Here is a 24,712-nt window from a genome sequence, read left to right as displayed (position 1 = left end):
AGACAGGGTAGTGGAAATCACTGATGCTGAACGAATTAAAGAGAAATCAAAAGAAATGAGAACACTTAAGAGATCTCTAGGACAATATCAGATGCACTAATACTCGCATTTATAAGCGTTCCAGAAGGATAAGAGAGAGAGAAAGGAGCTGATAACATTTGAAGACATAATAGCTGAAAACTTCCCTAACCTGGGAAGGGAAACAGACAGCCAAGTCCAGGAAGCACAGAGAAGTCCCATACTACAAGACACACTCTAGTTCTAAGGGCAAAAATTAAAGGTAAAGAGAGAATATTAAAAGCAACAAGGGGGGCTTCCCTGGTGGCACAGTGGTTAAGAAACCACCTGCCAATGCAGGGGACACGGGTTTGAGCTATGGTCCCGGAAGATCCCACATGCTGCAGAGCAACTAAGCCTGTATGCCACGACTACTGAGCCTGTGCTCCAGAGCCCGCAAGCCACAACTCCTGAAGCCTGGGTGCCTAGAACCCATGCTCTGCAACAAGAAAAGCCACTGCACTGCAACGAAGAGTAGCCCCTGCTCACCACAACTAGAGAAAGCCCATGTGCAGCAACAAAGACCCAATGCAGCCAAAAATAAATAAAAATTTAAAAATACCTTTAAAAGCAACAAGGGAAAAGCAACAAATAACATACAAGAGAACTCCTACAAGGCTATCAGCTGACTTTTAAGCAGAAACTCTGCAGGCCAGAAGGGAATGGCAGGCTATATTTAAAGTGATGAAAGGGAAAAACCTTCAACCAAGAATACTCTACCCAGCAAGGCTCTCGTTCAGATTTGATGGAGAGATCAAAAAGTTTACAGACAAGCAAAAGCTAAAAGAGTTCAGCATCACCAAACTAGCTTTACAACAAATGTCAAAGGAACTTCTCTAAGTGAAAAAGAAAAGGCCATACTAGAAAGGTGAAAATTACAAAATGAAAAAGTTCATTGCTAAAGGCAACCATACAGTAAAGGTAGGAAATTATCCACACACAAAGTTAGTAAGGTTAAAAGAGAAAAGGAGTAAAATCATTTATATCCATGATAAGCAGTTAAGGATACACAAAACAATCAGATGTAAGATATAATATCAAAAACAGTAATCATAAAGGAAGGAAAGTACAGGTGCAGGGTTGTTAAAATGCATTTAAAAGTGAGAGATCAGGGCTTCCCTGGTGGTGCAGTGGTTGAGAGTCCGCCTGCCGATGCAGGGGACGCGGGTTCATGCCACGGTCCGGGAAGACCCCACATGCCGTGGAGCGGCTGGGCCCGTGAGCCATGGCCGCTGAGCCTGCGCGTCCAGAGCCTATGCTCCGCAACAGGACAGGCCACAACAGTGAGAAGCCTGCGTACCGCAAAAAAAAAAAAAAAAAAGGTGAGAGATCAGCAACTTAAGACAATCACATATATATATGGAAATAGAGAGAGAGAGAGACACTGCAAATGGAAAACAAAAGAAAACTGGGGTAGCAATATTCATATCAGACAAAACAGACATTAAAGACTACTACAAAAGACAAAGGAGAACATTAAATTATGATCAAGGGATCAATCCAAGAAGAAGACATAATAACTGTAAATAGATATGCACCCAATATACAAGCACCTCAATACATAAAGCAAACATTAACAGACATAAAGGAAGAAACTGACAGTAACACAGTAATAATAAGGGACTTTAACACCCCACTTACATCAATGGGCAGATCATCCAGACGGAAAATCAATAGGGAAACACTAGCCTTAAATGACACATTAGACCAGATGGGCTTAATAGATGTACAGAACATTCGATCCAAAAGAAGCAGCATGCACATTCTTTTCAAGTGCACATGGAACATTCTCCAGGATAGATCACATGCTAGGCCACAAAATAAACCTCAGTAAATTTAAGAAAACTGAAATCACATCAAGCATCTTTTCTGACCACAACACTAGGAAGCTAGTAATCAACTACAAGAAAAACTGCAAAAAACACAAACACATAGAGGTTAAGCAATATGCTGTTAAACAATCAATGGATCACTAAAGAAATCAAAGAGGAATTAAAAAAATACCTGGAGACAAATGAAAACAAAAACATAATAATCCAAAATCTACGGGATGTAGCAAATGCAGTTCTAAGAGGGAAGTTAGTGATACAAGCTTACCTCAGGAAACAAAAAAACCTCAAATAAACAACCTAACCTTATACCTAAAAGAACTAAAAAAAGCACAGACAAAACCCAAAGTTAGTAGAAGGAAAGAAAGGTCAAAGCAGAAACATAAAATAGAGACTAAAAAAAACAGTAGAAAAGATCAATGAAACTAAGAATTGGTTCTTTGAAAAAACAAACAAAATTGATAAACCTTTAGCCAGGCTCATCAAGAAAAAAAGAGAGAAGGTCCAAATCAATAAAATCAGAAGGGAAAAAAGAAAAGTTACAACCAGCACCAAAGAAATACAACAGATCATAAGAGACTACTACAAACAACTAGATGCCAATAAAATGGACAACCTAGAAGAAAAGGACAAATTCTTAGAAATGTACAATCTCCCAAGACTGAACCAGGAAGAAATAGAAAATACGATCAGACCAATTATCAGTAACGAAACTGAATCACTAATTTAAAAACTCTCAACAAACAAAAAGTCCAGGACCAGATGGCTTCACAGCTGAATTCTACCAAACACGTAGAGAAGAGTTAACACCTAATCTTCTCAAACTATTCCAAAAAATTGCAGAGGAAGGAACACTTCCGAACTCACTCAATGAGGCCAGCATCACCTTGATACCAAAACCAGACAAAGATATCACAAAAAAAGAAAATTACAGGCCCAAATCACTGGTGAACATAGATGCAGAAATTCTCAATGAAATATTAGCAAACCGAATCCAACAACGCATTGAAAGGACCCTACACCATGATCAAGTGGGATTTATCCCAGGGATGCAAAGATTTTCAGAATCTGCAAATTTGTTAATGTGATACACCACATTAACAAACTGAAAGAATAAAAATCAAAGGATCATCTTAATAGATGCAGAAAAAGCTTTTGACAAAATTCAACACCCATTTATGATAAAAACTCTCCAGAAAGTGGGCATAGAGGGAACATACCTCCACGTAATAAAGGCCATATGTAAGAAACCCACAGTTAACATCATACTCAATGGTGAAAAGCCAAAAGCATTTCCTCTAAGATCAGGAAAAAGACAAGGATGCCCTCTCTCACCACATTTATGCAACATAGAATTGAAAGTCCTAGCCACAGCAATCATACAAGAGAAAAAAATAAAAGGAATCTAAATTGGAAAGGAAGAAGTAAAATTATCAGTTTGCAGATGACATGATACTATATATAGAAAATCCTAAAGAAGCCACCAGAAAACTACCAGAGCTCACCAGTGAATTCAGTAAAGTTGCAGGACACAAAATTAATATGAAGAAATCTGTCACAATTTTATACACTAACAACAAACTATCAGAAAGAGAAATTAAGGAAACAACCCCATTTGTCACTGCACCAAAAAGAATAAAACACCCAGGAATAAACCTACCTAAGGAGGTAAAAGACCTGTACCCAAGACACTGATGAAAGAAACTGAAGATGACACACAGATGTAAAGATATACCATGTTCAAGAATTGGAAGAATACTGTTAAATTGACTATACTAGTCAAGGCAATTCACATATTCAATGCAATCCCTACCAAATTACCAATGACATTTTTCACAGAACTAGAACAAATAATGTTAAAATTTGTATGGAAACACAAAAGACTCTGAATAGCCAAAACAATCTTGAGCAAGAAAGGAGCTGTAGGGTTCACGCTCCCTGACTTCAGACTATACTACAAAGCTACAGTAATCAAAACAGTATGGAACTGGCACAAAGCCAGATACATAAATCAGTGGAACAGAATAGAGAGCCTAGAAATAAACCCACACACTGAAGGTCAATTAATCTATGACAAGGAGGCAACAATATACAACAGAGAAAAAGACAGTCCTTCAATAAGTGGTGCTAGGAAAACTAGACAGCTACATGTAAAAGAATGAAATTACAACATTTTCTCACACCATATACAAAAGTAAACTCAAAATGGATTATAGGTCTAAATGTAAGACCAAAAACCATAAAACTCCTAGAAGAAAACATATGCAGAACACTCTTTGACATATAAATTGTAGCAGTATCTTTTTGGCTCTGTCTCCTAAAGCAAAGGAAATAAAAGCAAAAATAAACAAATGGGATCTAGTTAGACTTAAAAGATTTTGCACAGCAAAGGAAACCATCAACAAAAAGACAACCTTTAGGGATGGTCCAGAGGTTGAGACTCTGTGCTTCCAATGCAGGGGGTGCAGGTTCGATCCCTGGACAGGGAACTAAAATCCCACACGCCACGCAGCGTGGCCAGAAAAACAAACAAAAAAACAAAAAAAGACAACCTTTAAAATTAGAAAATATTTGCTAATGAGATGACTGACAAAGAGATTAATATCCAAAATATATAAAAGGCTCATACAACTCAACATCAAAAAAAACAAGCCCAATTAAAAAATGGGCAGAAGGACTTCCCTGGTGGCGCAGTGGTTGAGAGTCCGCCTGCCGATGCAGGGGACACGGGTTCATGCCCCGGTCTGGGAAGATCCCACATGCCGCGGAGCGGCTGGGTCCGTGAGCCTGCGCGTCCGGAGCCTGTGCTCCGCAGCGGGAGAGGCCACAACAGTGAGAGGCCTGCGTACCGCAAAAAAAAAAAAAAAAAAAAAAAAAAAGGCAGAAGACCCGAATAGACATTTTTCCAAAAAAGACATACAGATGGCTAACAGGCACATGAAGAGATGCTCGATATCGCTAATCATCAGAGAAATGCAAATTAAAACCACAATGAGATATCACCTCACACTTGTCAGAATGTCTATCAAAAAGACCACAGATACCAGAGAAAACCGTAATTCAAAAAGATACATGCACTCCAATGTTCACTGCAGCACTATTTACAATAGCCAGGACATGGAAGCAACCTAAATGTCTATCAAGAGAGGGATGGATAAAGAAGATGTGGTACATGTATACAATGCAGTACGACTCAGCCATAAAAAAAGAATGAAATAATGCCATTTGCAGAGACGTGGATAGACCTAGAGAGTGTCATACAGAGTGAAGTAAGTCAGAAAGAGAAATATATTGTATAATATCACTTACATGTGGAATCTAGAAAAATGGTACAGATGAACTTATTTGCAAAGCAGAAATAGAGACACAGATATAGTGAACAAACTTATGGATATCAAGGGGGGAAGGGGGCGGGTGGGATGAATTGGGAGATTATGATTGACATATATACACTACTATGTATAAAATAGATAACTAATGAGAACCTACTGTATAGCACAGGGAACTCTACTCAATGCTCTGTGGTGACCTAAATGGGAAGGAAATCTAAAGAAGAGAAAATATATGTATACATATAACTGATTCACTTTGCCATACAGAAGAAATTAACACAACATTGTAAAGCAACTATACTCCAATAAAAATTAATAAAAAAATACATTAAAAAAAGTATATGTTGACCCCCCCCCAAAAAAAGACCACAGATAACAAATGCTGGTGAGGATGTGGAAAAAAGGGAACCCTTGTACACTACGGGTGGGAATGCAAATTGGTGCTGCCACTGTGGAGAACAGTATAACAGTTTTTCAAAAAGCTAAAAACAGAACTACCATATGACCCAACAACTCCACTTCTGGTTATATATCCAAAATAAATGGGAACACTAATTTGAAAACATACATGCACCCCCAACATTCATAGCAGCATTATTTATAATTGCCAAGATATGGAAGCAACCTGTGTCCATCAACAAATGGATGAAAAAAAAAAAAAAAGGATGGATAGAGAAAATGTGGTGTGTATATATATATATACAATGGACTACTACTCACCCGTAAAAATGGAATGAAAATTTTGCCATTTGCAACAACATGGGTGGACCTGGAGGGTATTATGCTAAATGATATAAGTCAGACAGAAAAACAAATACTATATGATATCACTTATATGTGGAAGCTAAAAAATAAAACTAGTGAATATAACAGAAAGGAAACAAACACACAGATGTAGAGAACAAACTAGTGGTTACCAGTGGGGAGGGGGCAAGACAGGGAAGGGGTTAAGAAGTACAAACTATTATGTATAAAATAAGATACAAGGATATATTGTACAACACAGGGAATATAGCCAATACTTTATAATAACTATAAATGGAATATAAAAATTTAAAAATTGTGAATCACTATGCTGTACACCTGTAACATATAATATTGTACATCAACTATATCTCAATTTTAAAAAAGGTTTAAGAAGAAAATACTGTGTTGTATATTTGAAAGTTGCTAATAGAGTAGATCTTAAAAGTTCTCATCACAAGAAAAAAGTTTGTAATTTTTTGGTAACGAATATTAACTAGACATACTGTGGTAATCATTTTGCAATACATACTACTGAAGAATCATATTGTACATCTGTATAAGTAATATAATGTTATATGTCAATTATATTGCAATAAAAAAGAAAGATTTATAGTCCTGGAATTAAAGCCTAAATTAGATGTCTAAGAATGTATATGATGACATTTATCTGATGAATTAAATCCAAATATAAAAGGAAGCTACCATATGACATCAAACCCAAACACCTTAGCCTGGCTTTTCTCTCAACCTTTCTTTTTTTTTTTTTTTTTTTGCGGTACGCGGGCCTCTCACTGTTGTGGCCTCTCCCGTTGCGGAGCACAGACTCCGGACGCACAGGCTCAGCACCCATGGCTCATGAGCCCAGCCGCTCCGCGGCATGTGGGATCTTCCCGGACCGGGGCACGAACCCGTGTCCCCTGTGTCGGCAGGCAGACTCTCAACCACTGCGCCACCAGGGAAGCCCTCTCAACCATTTCTTTTTTTCCTTTTAATTGCATTATAATCTGAAGTTAAAATCGGAAAATAATAATTCACTTTTTATAGATATAACCTTTCTACATGGCACTTGCTATCACAGAACACCATTTCTAAAATCACCATCCCTTTCATCTGACTCTCTACCTTGAAGAAACATTCTTGCATTACCTACACTTGACTCTGGTCATTCTGCTACTTTGCCCATCCCAGTGGCAAGTAAATGTCTTTGGCTTACTGTCTGACCTCCCAGACATAGGTTCTTCGAACACAATTCCTTGGAATGGTGTGTCTATTCCTTGGAATTAGAGTGTTAATGCTGAAAGGGATTTCAAAGATGGTTTAGTTTAATTCTCTAATTTCACACTTGAAGAAACGGAGGCTCAGAAAAGATAAGGGGCTTGTCCAAAGTCACACAGCCAGTAGCAGAGTCTGGAAGAGAATACAGGCCACTTGATTCCCATAATTTAATGTACTTAATTCTACTCTAGCATTCCTGTTCTTCCATTAAAAAAAAAATACTTATTGTGGGCCTAATGTTTTGCTAATTTTTGGAATACTAAGACGAACATGAATAATTTTATTAGACATTTCACTTGTCTTATTTATTGACTGCCTCCACAAGTAGAATATATGTTCTATAAGGAAAGGGATTTGTGTCTGTGTCTCTTCTGTTTACTACTGTATCACCACTGCCTGGCAAAGGGAAGGCATTAAATAAGTATTTGCTGAATGAATATGAGGTTGCTACTGTCCCTGGAACTCACAGTTTACATAATAGTCAAGGTGAGAAGACCACAATGTAGGAATACAGAGCCTCAGAGGTTGGGCTTTGTATAGAGTGAGTTTGCCAGAAAGAGAAAGGAAGAGCATTCCAACAAAAGAAACTATATGATGTTGCAAGTTCCCTGGTGGCCTAGTGGTTAGGATTCTGGGCTTTCACTGCCGTGGCCCAGGTTCAATCCCTGGTCGGGAAACTGAGATCCTGCAAGCTGCGTGGCACAGCCAAAAAAAGAAAAGAAAAAAGAAGCTATATGATGCCAAGAGAAAAGCAAGACAACCAAGATGGGCAGAACAGGAAGTGGGATGGCTGGAGGAGGGCAAGGTGAGAGTCTCAAAACAGGCCTGAGAGATATTCAGGTTTACTGTGTATAAGCAGGGGCTGTTGGAAATATGGCCTGAAGCCTGGGAGAAAAACTGCCACTGGATGTACACACTTGGTTGACACCATGAAAAAAGTGAGTCACCCAGCTCAGGAAACTATACTTAGGGGGTATTCTGAGTGTGACCAAACTGTTAAGCTGCATCCAGAATTTTCTTCCTAGGATATCAAGTCCCACATATTACATGACAAACTTGCATCCACCTATTTGCCCATGCGCCTAGGCCTCCCACTTGACTCATTCTGGACAACTGTTCATATACAGTAGGTAATGGCAGTATTCTGGAATTTCAATTTTGATGTCCAGTTCGGGCTCTCTCTATTCTTCTCAACTTTTAAACACTTCTAAGTATAACTATTTACATTTTCACAGTTTCATGTTGAATAACAATAACTGATATGTGAAGTTTAACTACTCACCATTACTTCTTAGAGAAAAGGTGTGTGCTGTGTCTCCAAGTCTAATTATTTCACCAGTGGATTCTGCTTCATCTCCACCCCAAGAGGGGCCCAATGCCTCAGATGATGAGGAGCACCTGAAAGAGTTTCCTCACTTACTGATGGCCTGGCCTGACCACAAAGGGCCCTTTCTGTGAGGACCCCAAGAGCTGCTTCAAGCAGCCTGCCTATGGATGTTCAGATTCGTCATTGTTACGTGCAGAAAACAGGAGACTTTTCCTTCTACTGCTTAACTGTTTTAACTGATACACGTATGGTGGGAAAAGCTGTGTATAAAGTGTCAAGGATTAAATGTATAGGCGAATATACATAGAGAACAATAAATACTGGTTACTTTAGAGGTGTGGAAGTGAAGGGAATCTAGGTAGGATATTAATTTTGTATTAAACATCCTTTAATTGTTGCACTTTTGTTATTTTTAAATCTAATAATGAAAAATAAAGTCAAAAAATTTATTTCCTGATGGTCTCCTTTAAGACACATTTTCTACAACATACTGTATTTAAACAAGAAGGCTTTGCCTGTGCTTTTCAAACCATGACAAACTCCATAAAAAAACTGATAATTGGATACTTAAAAGGAAAATCATAGCAGCATGTTCAACCTCTACTTAGCAGAAGTACAATCAAACCTGCAACAACATTACATTTTGCCTATGAAAACAGCAATTTTATAACTCTGGTATTGGTCGATGATACTGGTTGATGAGGGTGCAGTAACCCAGTACTTTTATACTGCTGGTGGGTATTTAAATAGTCACAGCCTTTTGGGAAAGTAATTTGGCAACTTTTAATAGCCTTATATCATTCATAGTCTTCCACTCGGAATGTAGCTTAAATATATGAGTGGAAGCGGAGTAGAGAAAGAATAAACAGAAGTATGTATCACATTAAAAAATAATAATTTGAAAAACAAAGGAATAACTACCTCCGCTTCAGAGGCGTGGTTTAGTAAATTATGATGCACCCATATGCATGATATGTTATACAGTGATTAAAAATGATTGTAAAGAGTTTATCAAGTTAGGAAAAGACTTGATGTGTTAAACTTTAAAATGCAGGAAACAAAATTATACAGACAATACGACTAAATCCCCAAAAGAAAAAACAGTAAAGAAGGCTAAATTACAACAAAATGTTAACAAGCAGTTACTTAGTTCTGAATGATACAGTTCATCTTTTTTCTTTTCTTGCTTCTTTTTTATTCCTCTGTACTTTCCAAGTTTTCAGCAAGGAACATGAACTACTCTGATGATGAAGGAAAATGTTTTAAATTAAGTAGGTGGCTAATGCTGAGAATTAAGTATTATATATAGCTCGAGGTTCTTAAAACTCCCTCAGGGAGGTTTAAAACATGAGAAGTTAGTAAATTTTCACATCAGCTTTGTTTTTTTGCTGCCATTCTGGTATATTGTGTACAATTTTAATTCTTAGTAGAAGGAAAAGCATAACTTGTTTTGCTTAAATTCACAGACATTGAGTGCTACCTCTCAAAAGAAACTCTTTTCCATGATGATCTGGATTCTTTAGTACTTTCTCGCTCTTCCAAAGGGTCTCCTCGATGGGATTCTTTAGAACGCTGTCCAGTTTCACCTGTTTAGAACAGATAAAAACAATACCAAAAACCCAAGTTAATACAACTGTTTCTCTACAGGGGATGGGTAGAGGTAAGGACAGTAAAATACCCTCAACCCCTTCCTGGTACACTGGGCTCTTGTGAAAGTGAAGTGAGAACCAAATCATTACTTGCAATGAGCACACAAGTGTTGCTTTAAAAGCAGGGTCTACAGTTGTATTAGCAATGTTCTATTTTTTAAGCCAGGTGGTAGGTTCATTTAGTATTCTTTACACCTCTCTATCTGTGAGTTAGAGATATCTGTGAGATATCTGAGGCAAGGTGACTAGGATGTGGCTTCAGAAAAACATGACTATGTCAGCCTACCTCAAGCTCCAAGACAATCATGCCCTAGCCTAAGATAAGAGTGAGACCACATCAAGGTGTGGATGAAATTTTCCTTAAGACTATCAACCTTGGGACTTCCCTGGCGGTCTGGTGGTTAAGACTCTGCGCTTCCACTGTATGGACACGGGTTCAATCCCTGGTCAGGGAGCTAGGATCCCTCATGCCACACAGCACACCCAAAAAAAAAAAAAAAAAAAAAAAGACTCTCAACCTATTTTCTACCCCAACATACTTAAGAAATACACTTTCACAGTGGCAGTAACTCACTAGGGAAGTGATTTCAGGAGGTATGTGGGTGAAACCTCCTACTTCAGATATACCCGTCTGGATATTCCCATCCTACTTCTAAAGATTTCCTGTTTCAACAACCACCTTCACTTTTTTCTGTTTCTATATTCACCAAGCAACATTTTAACAACATTAGTCAATATTCATTGTGTATTTACTCTGGGCTAGGCTCAATGCTAAATTACTTATGCATACCTATTAACCTTCACTACAATCATGAAAGAATTTCAGAAGAGAAAACTGAGGCTTAGACAGCTTCAATCCTACAGTGAGGGATGAAACTTAGTGAGTCATACAGTGAGTGGCAGCATTAAGCCCACAGTCTGCCTTCAAATCCCTTGATCTTCAGTGGTAAATGATAATGCTAGCTCAGAAGAAACTGCTCTGTACCTGACCTGACTAGTGATAATACAGATTTACTTCCCATAATATATTAATTGGCAGGTTGAAGATTCTGATCAGCTCTAGGTAATACTGCTATATAAACTTGGACCTGCAAAGGTGAGAATCAGACTTCAGAAAACATTCTCCAACTACAGTACTATCACATAGGGAGGCCCCATCTGAGCAAACTCCCTTCTAGCAGCACTAAGCTTATCATATCCTACTGATCTCCCCTGGGAAGATCCCCCGCTCAGCATTTCATTATTACCAGCCTCACATGTAAGTATCTCTCATTTCTGTCCTCCTCTCCATTCCCACTGCCTATCATCCCTCCCCTACACGCGATCAAGTACTACATCATAAAGACTGCTGTCGTTAGAACATTTCAAATTAATTACTCTTTTAGGTAGTTTTCTTCCCCTTACTCTTGCTGCTAAAATGACTAAAAAGCCACAGAGCATCGAAATAGCTACTGGTAGCCTTGAATTAGTGAGTTTTTCCATGTCATTCACTCCCTCCCAATTCTCCTACGATGTTTTTACTGTATGTATTTATGGCAGTCTCCCTGACTTGAGTATAGTTTTCTTTGAGAGCAATAAACATGGCATGCAGCTCTGAATCTTCCCAGAGTACCTAGGCTGATATTTAACATATATTAAACACTCAAAACTCAAGTTTTTTGAAATTAAAAAAAAGAAATGTACAGTGTGGCGTGCCTTTCAATCTTTCCTTCTAGGCCTTATCTCTATATGCTTTTAAGTCTTTTTCAGCAACAAGGATAAAAGGTAGAAAACTATCTCTAACTAAAGAATTTAAGATTAATTCCAGATGTTATATTCACAGCATAGGTCTCACCATCAACAATGTGAGAATTAGGAATGATGAGCCTGCCCCAATTTTTTGTCTTCATTTGTATTAGAATTTATACTAATTGCTATTACTGCTAAAAACTTGTTTTGGATAATTTTACAATAGTAAACCCATTCTAATATGGGTCATATATTATTCACTGTGTATTAATACATACAGTATTATTTACTGACCAATCTCAAACTGTTAAGACATAAAGTTCTTTGTTTTGTTTTTTCCCCCAATGATAAATAACATTGCATGAAGACCTTCAAGCACCTTTCTTTTGTATTATTTTCTTAGGACAAATCCCTAGAAATGGGATTTATGGAGCCAAAGATTATGAATAGCACTTATACATTAATGATCCAGTTTAAATAACCATGACACCTTTGGAAAATAATACAGCAATAATGATCTTTATCATTAAAAAAACGTAATATCAAAATTTCATACAATAAACTGTTACGATTTGGAGAACTGAGTCACTTGACGAGTGAAATAAAAAATATTCACGCTGTCACAAACTGAAGTGTAGGTTGGAGACAGAAACGTACCAACCCTTCCTGCTGATGCCTCCCCAGTATCCAAATTTATAAGAAAAATGGCAGTTCTGACATAGAACATTTTGGAGTAAGGAATTTCATGTAATAATAGGATAGTAAGCAATTTTAGTCAGATTTAGCTTTCTATTATAGATTAGCTTTAAAGTAACTTATAAGCAATATCCAAGTTAACGAAAGACATGATGGTAGCCTAGGATAGAGGTTTCAACTACTTGAAACAATGAGAACTGAAATTTAATTTATAATTAAATTTATCAGATATAGTGTACTAGTGATTCTAATTCCTATGGAGAAAAATAGGCAAAAAGATAAAAGACAAAGAGACATAACACAGAATATAAATCAAACCAAATTTTTTTCTTAAACTTACTTTTCTCGTGAGATGTTTCACTGATGTGTTCTGTAAGATACTCCAGTAACCCATCAAATATTTCTAGGAGATTCTTAATAGATTCTTTATCTCCTTTCACTATATTTTCTCCTGAACACAGAATACAGAGCTATTAAAAAAATTAACCAAGAAATTGAAAGCCTCATAATTTTGAAATGGACATACCACTGTGAAAATATTGTTCACGATACAAGGATTATAAATTAATCCAGGAGAAAAAATATTATAAATATTATAAATATTAAAAACATTAATTTCCTGATGCTTGATTATATCTGAAGAAAAAGGGGTGGTCTTGAATAGTATGGTTGATAATTCATTGGCATAGTCCTTCATTTATCAAGAAGCAAAATAAGTGGACTTCATCCTCTAAGTTTTATACTGAAGTATAAATAAAGCAACTAAGCTGAACTTTATTAGGTTGGTAAAAAAAATTGCAGGAGGGAACACTTTCAGATAGTGGTTTGTTCTGAAAACAATAGCAGTAGAGTAATATAAAACACACAAAATACTTGGGATACTCTCATCAGGAATTCCTAATTTTTAAAATTTGTTAACTCCTATTCACTTTGTATAGATTATGCCATTTTTTGATTAAAAACTGACCACGGGGCTTCCCTGGTGGCACAGTGGTTGAGAGTCCGCCTGCTGATGCAGGGGACGCGGGTTTGTGCCCTGGTCTGGGAGGATCCCACGGGCTGCGGAGCGGCTGAGCCCGTGAGCCATGGCTGCTGGGCCTGCGCGTCCGGAGCCTGTGCTCCGCAACGGGAGAGGCCGCAGCAGTGAGAGGCCCGCGTACCGCAAAAAATAAAAAATAAATAAAACTGACCATGGGTCCCTGCATATAAAACCACTTTTAATCTCACCTCACCCCCAACCTCTCCAGCCTTACCTCCCACTATACCCGCTTTATACCTAAAACTAATCTTTAAACAGTCCCTAGCACAGTATCTGGCCTATAATAGATTTTTAATAAATGTTAAGTTGAAATGTTAACAAAACATGGACTGGCAAAAGCATGGAAACTTGACATGTTTAATGTCACCTAAAATGGACTCCAATCAACATCAGGTATGGATGGAACTTAACTGCTGAGACACCTGGGTTGTCCTTTGCGAGATCAGAGCTGGCATGAATTCAAACAAGTATGGGAGAGGCAGAGTGGAAATTTGATATTTGAGATAATCTAGCCATTCATAACTTCAGTCATGATGCAAAACAAGCCTAAACCAGAAATTTGATGTTTTACAACACTCTAGTAAATAAAGATAATCAATGTTTGAGAGTTTTTTTGTTTAAAACAGCTGAACAGAAATCTTGTTTATAAGCCCTATGTTTTCTGGCTTAACAAGATACACAAGCATACCCCAAGGACATACCCAAGACTTCTGGTTTCTAGGATGGGGAACATACTCTGCCAACCCAGCAACTAAGACTGCCCGCCAGAAAGCAGTGCTTCATGATGTAGGAGAAACTGCTTTATTTTTCTTTTCTTTAATAAATTTACTTATTTTGGGCTGTGTTGGGTCTTCATTGCTGCACGCAGGCTTTCTCTAGTTGCAGCGAGCAGGGGCTACTCTTCATTGTGGTGCACGGGCTTCTTATTGCGGTGGCTTCTCTTGTTGCAGAGCCCGGGCTCTAGGTGGGTGGGCTTCAGTAGTTGTGGTGCGCAGGCTTCAGTAGTTGTGGCTTGCAGGCTCTAGAGCGCAGGCTCAGTAGTTGTGGCACACGGGCTTAGTTGCTCTGTGGCATGTGGGATCCTCCCGGACCAGGGATCGAACCTGTGTCCCCTGCATCGGCAGGTGGATTCTTAACCACTGCGCCACCAGGGAAGTCCCGGAGAAACTGCTTTAAACAGCACAGAAGGAGTAAAAAGCTGCCTTGCAGTCTACTGGAGGAGGTAAGCAGTTTCGCAACTTTCCATGGGGATGGGGTGGGTATGAGTTGTCAGGGGCAGCTCTGCATCAAAAAGTTCTATAAGCAGACACAACCTTGGTGTACAATATGTTTACTTAGTAAACACAAATACCAGAAATTACTCTACTTGGGTGATAAAGCCATTCCAAATTTCAAAAGAACAGGGAAATCCCAGGGTTATCCCTCAAAATGAATTTTCTCCAAACTAGTTTACCACACTCATTCACCTAGAACTGCACTAAAAAACTTAAGACAGAGTATTTTTGTAAAAATCTGTTCTTATTGATGTATCAAAATAAGAGATGTAAGTGACCTATCCTTATTAACATATACCTCTTTTAACGACTGTCAAAGAATAAAACAGTATAAGCCTTCGCTTAGTGACTTAAGTATAGTTTCAAGTCCCCAAGATTCCCTCTGTTCATTAGCTTGTAATAATTTACTGAACTAATCCTCATTTTCTATTTACCAAAAATAGGGATTTACAAATGTATTTGTTATGTCTGGCTTTTGAATACAAGCATGTATACTTTTTTGGAAAAAAGCTGAAAAACAATTTACGGTTTTATTTATTTTGAACAGGTAATACATTCACATGGTTCAAAATTCAAAAAGTTCAGAAGGTATAAAATGAAAAGTCTCATCCCACCCTTGTCCTGCAGCCCTGTAGTTCCTGTCATTGGAGGTAATCAGTATTACAGGTTTTTTTGCATATGCTTCTAGAGAGTCCTTTGGCATTCAATCAACTGCATGTATTTTCTCCCCACCTTTGTTTTTACAAACAGTAGCATACTCTGCACATTACCATTATAACCACAACACGTTTTCCTCATGCAGTATATATTAGAGATCATTCCACTAACATGGAACGTTGTATACAGAGCATCATCAATCATCTTTCACAGCTGCAGAGTAGTTCCCTATATGGAGCTACAATAATTTATTTAACCTGTCCCTATTAATGGACATTTAGGTGTTTCTAATTCTTAGCAACTACAAACAAGCAGACTGAGAGCTTTAAAGTAACAACAACAAAACACACCTCAAACTACCAGCTAGGATTCTTGTGTCTTAGACCTATCCCAAACTCAGTGTATGACTCCTGGAAAAGCTCGTAAGGATGGTTGTCTTAACTATACCAGTGAATTGTCTTGGCTCAGTCTTGCTGTTTGGTCTATTTCACAAGCTTACTCATTTGGTTAAACAATATCTAGAATGCTACAAAACAAATTATTTTAGTAAAACGCAAAATTATCTGATGGTTAAGTATATACCAACCTGTTATGTGAGACAAGCTGACCTGCAGATAATCCAAAGCCAATGAATCAATTACTGCTTGTACATTGTGAGCTTCATCCTCTTGACTCCTGGGAATAGCTATGAGGTCTGTGGAAAAAAAAACTACATAATTTTGCATCTATGAGAGTCCAAGTTTTCATCTACCTGTCTCTGACCAGGCCTCTGAGCTCTGCCCAAACAGAGCAAGCTATAACATACAGATAAACAGAGCCTGAATTCCACAAAGTAGAATCTTTAGTGGCTGAGTATTTGATTGAATATGGCTGAATATTTATTCAATCAACATATATATAAACATGCTCTATAATAAGCACTGTGTTAAAGAAAGCTAAAAAGGTCCCTGAATTCAAGGAGATGCTAATACTCTAATAAGGGAGAAAATACAAGGGACACTTTAACCTATAGCCATAGGCAGGTGTGAAGGAGGGGTTTGTGTATGTCCTGTTAAAGCAGCCTATTGGGAATTACTGGGATAAAGGTTTATAAGATCAGCATAATGCAGAAAGATTTTAACAACTTAAATTTGGAGTTTCTCCTCTGGTACTAGGGAAGATGAATGTCTTGGGGAAGGATGAAAAAAGTATTCTAAAAGACTGGTCTAATAACTACCTGCCTCTGAACCCTAAAGAGAGTTGAGACTAGTATCAAAGATACCAGCTGGAGGCCATCCCATTATTCCAGAAAGCGATGAGGGCACTGACTCATGGTAATGGAGGGAAGAGAGACTTCACAGAACTTTAGTGCTTAATGGTTATAAACTAGATAAAGATACAGAGGCAGCAGAGCAATCTATGGATAAGAACTCTGAGATATTTAACCAGGAACAAAGTGCAAACAACAATTCTTATCCGTAACATTGGTTAAATACCAGGATTCAACAAGTTTCCAAATTCCACTCGATTTTAGAACTATGAAGGTACATTTACAGAAAAGGTGTGACTTTCACAGGGCATTATGAATGATTAAACAGTTGATGACCAAGGCAGTTATTACAGGTGGGTCTCCTAAGGTATTCATTAAGGCAATGAATGCTATTATTTAGATAGAAATAAGATGTATGCAAAGAGAAAACTCAAGATTTTATATATACTATAGGATCTAACTAGAAAACCCTCGAAACTTATGGCCTAAGATACAGACACTATTACTTCCACTTTTAAGTACCCTTACCTGGTACCTTTTCTCCCAAAATAGACTGATAAAGAGCAATAAAAACATTAGCATCACAGTCTTCTAGTTCTCGAATCCTCAGGTGTATATGACATTGCAAAAGAAGATTATTGGCAATGGTTACCCACTCTGTTGGGAAAGGAAGGGAAAAGATCAGCCTTAACTAGTACTAGAAAAAATCATATACGTTCATTTAAACCCCCCTCCCCACAAAAACAGACACTGAATTCTATAGAAAATAAGGAATTTGTTAGAGAACTTCAAAGACCCTCCTAGTCATGATTTTTGAAAAGATGTATTTAATTTCTTGAGATGACTTCCAATGTAGTCAAAACTATGATGCAAATCCAATTTTCACTGTTGCAACCTAAAATCTTAAGTTACTTACCATAGTCCCCATTTTACAAGCCATACGTAGATCTTTTCATTTAAAACACATTTACAAATAAACAGGAATATTATGTTTTATATAAGACAGATTGTGAATAATAATTTGAGGTTACTAGAAACCAATTAATGGATGTTGCTTCAAATTCCCCATAGCATTAGTCATGTTTCTACCCAATTATCTTGTTCAAGGTGGAACGTCTCTGATGCCAAACAGGTGGGGATTAACTTAGGCTGTTAAGAACTGGAGTAATGACACCAACATTACTGCATCTGTTCTATTTTTAATTATATTTGATGTATATGAAAGAAAATTTGAGAAATACATTAAAACGTCTCTAAATTCAGAGCTAGCACATTACCAATACTGTTGAAGTTTCATGTGTATCACCCCTTTATTGTTGGGATTAGCAAAATTATTTCAAGGGTTTCTTGACCAAAGGTTTTAGCAAGCTTAAAACACTTATTCCCTCAAATAACTGGCGAGTAAGAGGGAAATTCTGTTCTGTATGCGTCATCTTCAGTATGTCTAGAAATAAATGTGTGTATGTGTAAGAGTGACTTCAAGGCACATTATCTCGCTCTCCCCATGCCCATTACTCACAGCTGACCAAAGAATGACAACTGGTTTGAACGCTGTCTTGGAAAAAAGAATGAAAGCGTCCCAGACAACCAAATCAATTCGCTTTACAAAAGCGGCGCTGGATAAAGCCGGTTAACTCTAGAAAGTACTGAAGAGAAAAGTCCACCACTATTCTACTTTGGGAGGAGCATCAACAGATATTTACAGTGCCAGTCCTCAAAAGTTCAAGACAGATGCAGACATGGCCTCAGTCCCCACAATGCAGGAGCAGAGGGCACATTCCCCAGAGAAATAGCTGTCCAGGGAAGGGCACTTTCTGACAGCCCGTTTTGCAGCCAGGACGCGGGCGTGCTGCGAACTTCGCCGCAGGGCCCTTCTCTCCCCCCGCCCCTAAATCAGGCTCGACCGCTTCAAAGGAGCCGGGGAGCGGGGCTGACAGACCCTATCCCGAAAACCCGCCGACTACGACGGGGTGTGTCTGTCACGAGTCCCACCGGCAGCCCAGACCTGCCCGAGGCCTCAAGATAAGATGGGCAGGGGCGTTCGGGGACTTCGACTGTACGGCTTCAGTCCACACACAACCGGGGCTCAAGGCCGAGACTCACCAGCCTCTGAGCCAGCCATGTCACGGAGGCAGGTCGCCGCCGGACTCCCAGCCGGGCGCGCGCGGGACGGTGTCCTAGGAGGGCCTCGCGGCGCAAACCCAGCGGTGACAGAAGGGAGAATCTAACGAAAGTGCCGCGAAGGAGGGGTGGAAGAGGGAGGGACGTTAAAACGGCTTCTCGCTGCTGATTGGTCACCAAGGGAGCACTTCCTTTCGCAGCACGTGCCGAGGCGGCGGTTTGCGGGCTCTAGAAACTGTTCTCCACCGGCCAGTTCCCGCTAAGAGGTTCTCGGGTGGGTGCGTTTGACAGCCCAGGTCACCCAGCAGTCCAGGCCGATCTCCCGGGGCCATTAGCACAGCACTTCCGGTGAGCTATTCCGTCTTGTACTCCTCCGCCAAAGCCAACTGGGGAAGTAGTGCGGCCCGCTCACCCTGTGGGAGGGGGCAGCCACGTGACAATGTCAGGCTCCGCCTTCCCGCCTTGGTTGGTTATGGGCGTGAAGGCTCTCTGGAGACGTAAACATCTCCAAGTGGACAGAGTGGGTTAGCCTGGCCTGGCCATTTTATTGTCTGGGCTGTACCGGGAAAAGGGTGCGGTGGCTTTTCCTTGAAGTGTGAAAGACGAGAAAAAGGTGAAGTCAAAAGAGTGCAAGCTGAGGCATCCCAGTGGTGGGTGGCCGGGTGGATCCACCCTTGTAAGGGGCGAAAAACGGGAGACGCTGAGGGAGGGGCCGCGGGGGGAGGGGCGATAACATGGCGGATTCCGGAACGCCGGCTGGCGTTGCGGCCTCTGCGCAGGGGCGGAGTGATTAGGTCATAGAGCGGCTCCCAGCATACTCTGCGGCGGAGGAGGCGGTCCAGGCTATAAAACCGGCTGCCGGGACGCCGCCGGCACCTCATTCATTTCCACCGGTCTTTTGTCGGTAGCACAGGTTCTTGTCATCGCCGTCCGTCCGCCTCTGCCGCCCCCGCAAGGCTTTGCTGTCGCCACCTCCAGCGACTCGCCGCGCTCGATTTTCTCCGCTTCGCTTCCCGCCAACCGCAACCATTGACGCCATGTCGGGTTATTCGAGTGACCGAGACCGCGGCCGGGATCGAGGGTGAGTGTGGGAACCGACCTGTCAGGCCCGGCGGGTGGGGGATGGGAGGCCGATGAGGGTTGTGGGGGGCGGGGTGGCGGTGGAAACTCGCCTTGTTTAGCCTATCCTTGGGCCTCCTCCATTGAAGAAGGTTTGCGCCATTTTGATTTGTCCCAAACTGGGAGTTTCCTGTTAACGATTCTCAAGAACGCCTTTTGTGTGGGAGGGGGGCATCGCGGCCTCGATGATTTAGCAGCTGTTGGGAGAATTTCGAGGATCGTATTTTTAGGGAAGGAAAGCGCAGTGCTTCGAGGCAAAGCCGCCGCTCTTAGGTGCAACCTTTCGGGAGGAATTTTAGGGGCCTCAGGGATTCTGTGGGTGCCGAGGGGGCCGCCTCCGAAGTCGTTAATGCGGCGAGGGCAGGAGGTATCTCGGGAGTTGGCCATGTGGCTGAGCTGTGGGTAGAAAATGCCGGCGGCGGACATGGCGGCGGCGCCTTTGTTACCCCGCCCGGCGGAGGAGCTCAAAATGGCAGCGTCGAGAAAATGTGGCGCAGAGAGAAATGCGAGACAAAGGGGGAAGCGCCGCCCCAGCGGGAACGCCGCCCGGCCGACTCCGCCCGGGTCGGGACTCCTCCCCCGGTAGTCTCCAGCTCCTCCTCCTCTTTTTCTTTGCGTTATATAATTTCGCTTTCTCGGTCGGGAGTCCTTCTGCGGGATCCCCCCAACTCGATTGGCTTGCGTGACTGTTTCCGAGACCACCTTCCTTGTTCTGCTTTCACTGCCTGTGTTGTTCCGTTATCCATTAAAACCGAAGCTCTGTTGCTTGAGGATGGCTGGCAAATAGCGTCACTATTAAGCTGCTTTTTTCTTTCTTTATTGTCGTTCTTAGACATTTAATTTTTAGTCTTGTGGAAAAGATTAGTAGCCACCAGCTGTTGTCTATCCTTGTAATCGGAACTAGTGTTCGGGCAGCCAGTTTCCGACCTGGTAAATCCCGGGCTGTTGATTTGGCTTCAGTGGTGTGGACTTAGCACAACGCGAAATGAGGGAGATGCGGTGCTTATTGTGGCTTTTGAAAGAATGACCAATCGCTAAGGACAGCCGGGTCTTCCATCTCCAGTCTTTCATTGATCTTTAGCATATGCTCAGGGATGGTAAGTAAGTCTGTACGTGTTTGAAAATGTAACTTTTTTTTTTTAATTTTAGGTTTGGTGCCCCTCGATTTGGAGGAAGTAGGGCAGGGCCCTTATCTGGAAAGAAGTTTGGAAACCCTGGGGAGAAACTGGTTAAAAAGAAGTGGAATCTTGATGAGCTGCCCAAATTTGAGAAGAATTTTTATCAGGAACACCCTGATTTGGCTAGGCGTACAGCAGTGAGTAATTTCATGTGGCTTCTTTAGGCTATAACTCATGAACTTTTCAGTGAATCAAAATCTTACTAGAAATTTCTTGCAAATTTTGGGAAACTCATGTTTTCCAAGTAAATAGTTGGGGAAGAGGTGTTACTCACTTTTGGAGACCTGGGACGTTGACTTTTACGTGGAAGAGTTGAGTGTAACATAATAGGTGGTTCTTGTACTACATGCAGTTTTCTGTATGGATCCAAATTTTTGAATATCATCTTAAAGTAGATAATTATAAATTCAGGGCCTTAGTTTTACTTAGTGGGAGTTATGAGACTTCACTGGATTATTATGATTTGTTTTGTAGCAAGAGGTAGAGACGTACAGAAGAAGCAAGGAAATTACAGTCAGAGGTCACAACTGTCCAAAGCCAGTCCTGAATTTTTATGAAGCAAACTTCCCTGGTAAGTGCTAGTTTTCCCCACTTTGTTTTTCTTTTTAATTTTTTTTTCTTGGCATTACTGATTTTTAATTGCTGTCAATAATTACAGCAAACGTCATGGATGTGATTGCAAGGCAGAACTTTACTGAACCCACAGCTATTCAAGCTCAGGGATGGCCAGTTGCTCTAAGTGGATTGGATATGGTTGGGGTAGCACAAACTGGATCTGGGAAGACGTTGTCTGTAAGTTTGGGAGAACTTTCGAGTTATGTGACATGTGCTAGAGAAAATTGGTTGGGAATTAAAAGAAACTAGCAGTATTTGAATATAACTTCTGTTGTTTGCTTTCTCCCTGAACAGTATTTGCTGCCTGCCATTGTCCACATCAATCATCAGCCATTTCTAGAGAGAGGTGATGGGCCTATTGTAAGTTTACATATATATTCTATCAGTTTTTGGTTAGAAGTGTAGAAATTTGTGGAATGTATAGCAAAAGTCAATTTGTGCTGGTTTTATAGAGAGATATTAGTGATCTTATCCAATTTACCTAGAGACAAAGTTGCTTTGGGTATTGACAGAGTAAGTCATCTGCCAGTGTGTAACACTAGTAAGTTGTCACTCTAAAACTAGGATCCAGGACTCTGCTAAAGGTGTTCCACTTTTTCTTTCCATAGTGCTTGGTGCTGGCACCAACTCGGGAACTGGCCCAACAGGTACAGCAAGTAGCTGCTGAATACTGTAGAGCATGTCGCTTGAAGTCCACTTGTATTTATGGTGGTGCTCCCAAGGGACCACAGATACGTGATTTGGAGAGAGGTATGTAACAAGGTTTTTATTTGTCACTGGTGGTGCTGAAAGTTTTAAATGTCATGGTTGCATTTGTGTGTTTAATTGAAGGTGTGGAAATCTGTATTGCAACACCTGGAAGACTGATTGACTTTTTAGAATGTGGGAAAACCAATTTAAGAAGAACCACTTACCTTGTCCTTGATGAAGCAGATAGAATGCTTGATATGGGATTCGAACCCCAAATAAGGAAGATTGTGGATCAGATAAGAGTAAGTGCCCTTCAAATGTGTTCTCTTCAAATTTAGCTCTAAAGCCATTCTTAGAATACAATGCTTTTTTTAAATCCAAAAATCTTTAGCCTGATAGGCAAACCCTAATGTGGAGTGCTACTTGGCCAAAAGAAGTAAGACAGCTTGCTGAAGATTTCTTGAAAGACTATATTCATATAAACATTGGTGCACTAGAACTGAGTGCAAATCACAACATTCTTCAGATTGTGGATGTGTGTCATGACGTAGAAAAGGATGAAAAGTAAGTTTGACTATAAAAACTTTATAAATTGTTTCAAATGTTCTCTTAAAAGTGACTTTCAGTTGGGTGGAATCTGAATGTTAACTTGAAATTAGTCTGTCAGTCACTCTGAAAATTGTTTTGCTTCTTTCATTCAGGGACTTGTTGGCTATCACCGTTTTAGTATAGCGCTCTTATAGTAAAAAGACTCCTGTGGTTTATTTAAGGACCAAAGGTAGAACTATTTGAAAGGTTAAGTAGGTGTTTTCTTTTTAATTTGTAGCCATGTAGATTAAAGTTAGTGTTTTGCTCATCATAACCGTGGACTTCTTTTAGAATTCACAATTTTTTGTTTCCTTCAAGGCTTATTCGTTTAATGGAAGAGATCATGAGTGAGAAGGAGAATAAAACCATTGTTTTCGTTGAAACCAAAAGAAGATGTGATGAACTCACTAGAAAAATGAGGAGAGATGGGTATGTGGACTCCTTCCATTGAAGCATATATTTATTAGAGCTGAGTGTAGGGGAAGGGCAAACTTTAATCGGTGGTAGATTTGCGTTTCAAAGGTAGGAGTAATCTGGTAGTATGGGTAAGACTGTGTATATACATTACTTCAGGCAAAATTAAAAGGGTCTATGACCAAAAATGGTTTATCACTTGATTAAAATCTATGAGGTTTTAAATGAGATTACTAACGTAACTTTCCTTTAATTTAGGTGGCCTGCCATGGGTATCCATGGTGACAAGAGTCAACAGGAACGTGACTGGGTTCTAAATGGTAAGTATTTCAAGTGAAGTCCCCCTCCCCCCCAAAAAAACCTAAAATTCCATTCACGTCAGTAATTATATATGTGCCTTTTTTTTTTTTTTTTGCAGAATTCAAACATGGAAAGGCTCCTATTCTGATTGCTACAGATGTGGCCTCCAGAGGGCTAGGTTAGTACAAACTCGAATTCATGGCTTGGTTTGTCAGAAGATCTCCATATAATTTTTTTAAAGAAAGTTTATTGCTTTCTTTAACCTCTGCATTTTTTCTAAGTTTTTTTCATATAAAGGTGCAGTCTTTGTGGCAAGGCCTAGGCATGACAATCGGAGGACTCGAGGGGGATGGAGGACTAGTGATCGGCTGGCTGCTTCCAGTCGATTAGAGAGGTGAAAAGCTGAAAGTGTGCCAGTAATCTTCAAAAGGCAGAACATACCACCTCTGCCCCGTAAACTGTTCTCTCCGGGGGAAAAAAATGGAAGTTATCCTCACAGTTCACTGCCGTGGTATTTATTCTGTCCCATGCTTTGCATGATTGCCATGGTACAGCATTGTTTCAAACTGTTTATTGTGATCTGTGGGTCTTTGAGTTTCAGTGAGTTTGCTGAAATGTCGAAGAAATATTTCCAAACTTCAATGTTCAATGAAATTTTTGTTCAAGTTTGAAATGGAGAGAGCAGCTTTAAAAGGTACTAAGCCTTTTACAAATTGGTGAGTACTGGCACATAAAATCTAGAGCAGGAGCAACTTCTCACACTTAGTGGGAAAAGAAAGCAGTGCTTTGAAAGTTCCTCCCTCACCTGCACAGTAGTCGTCATGTCGA

At 40.0% G+C, this 24,712-nt stretch overlaps 2 protein-coding genes across 9 annotated transcripts in view; one reads left to right on the top strand and one right to left on the bottom strand.

Annotated features, from left to right (window-relative positions):
• The window catches only part of CEP95 (centrosomal protein 95), a 74,959-nt gene extending 55,339 nt beyond the window's left edge, over positions 1 to 19,620 (bottom strand). For 2 of the 7 annotated variants that reach the window (XM_022589177.3, XM_022589180.3), the window contains exons 1-6: positions 18,963 to 19,620; positions 17,388 to 17,516; positions 16,197 to 16,304; positions 12,981 to 13,091; positions 10,048 to 10,153; positions 8,523 to 8,638 (exon numbers count right to left, since the gene is read on the bottom strand). In XM_022589177.3, coding sequence (XP_022444885.2) covers positions 8,523 to 8,638; positions 10,048 to 10,153; positions 12,981 to 13,091; positions 16,197 to 16,304; positions 17,388 to 17,516; positions 18,963 to 18,981 — 589 coding nt within the window. In that variant the 5' untranslated portion in view covers positions 18,982 to 19,620. Of the gene's footprint in view, positions 1 to 8,522; positions 8,639 to 10,047; positions 10,154 to 12,980; positions 13,111 to 16,196; positions 16,308 to 17,387; positions 17,517 to 18,962 lie in introns of those variants that run through there. The other 5 variants (XM_022589179.3, XM_022589174.3, XM_022589175.3 and 2 more) reach the window with 5 other exon arrangements.
• Positions 19,518 to 24,712, top strand: part of DDX5 (DEAD-box helicase 5) — a 6,935-nt gene continuing 1,740 nt past the window's right edge. The window contains exons 1-12 of one of the 2 annotated variants that reach the window (XM_089901429.1): positions 19,518 to 19,593; positions 19,894 to 20,061; positions 21,249 to 21,414; positions 21,752 to 21,848; positions 21,936 to 22,069; positions 22,187 to 22,252; positions 22,501 to 22,642; positions 22,724 to 22,884; positions 22,974 to 23,146; positions 23,489 to 23,599; positions 23,843 to 23,904; positions 24,003 to 24,062. In XM_089901429.1, coding sequence (XP_089757555.1) covers positions 20,018 to 20,061; positions 21,249 to 21,414; positions 21,752 to 21,848; positions 21,936 to 22,069; positions 22,187 to 22,252; positions 22,501 to 22,642; positions 22,724 to 22,884; positions 22,974 to 23,146; positions 23,489 to 23,599; positions 23,843 to 23,904; positions 24,003 to 24,062 — 1,216 coding nt within the window. In that variant the 5' untranslated portion in view covers positions 19,518 to 19,593; positions 19,894 to 20,017. Of the gene's footprint in view, positions 19,594 to 19,844; positions 20,062 to 21,248; positions 21,415 to 21,751; positions 21,849 to 21,935; positions 22,070 to 22,186; positions 22,253 to 22,500; positions 22,643 to 22,723; positions 22,885 to 22,973; positions 23,147 to 23,488; positions 23,600 to 23,842; positions 23,905 to 24,002; positions 24,063 to 24,712 lie in introns of those variants that run through there. The other variant, XM_022589185.2, reaches the window with a different exon arrangement.

The sequence above is a fragment of the Delphinapterus leucas genome, chromosome 19 (assembly GCF_059928025.1).
Source record: "Delphinapterus leucas isolate spDelLeu-1000000601 "Yukka" chromosome 19, BTC_Dleu_Yukka2, whole genome shotgun sequence".
In the NCBI taxonomy this organism is placed as follows: Eukaryota; Metazoa; Chordata; class Mammalia; order Artiodactyla; family Monodontidae; genus Delphinapterus; species Delphinapterus leucas.
The sequence above is the reverse complement of the archived record's forward strand: the minus strand, read 5'-3'. Positions and strand labels throughout refer to the sequence as shown.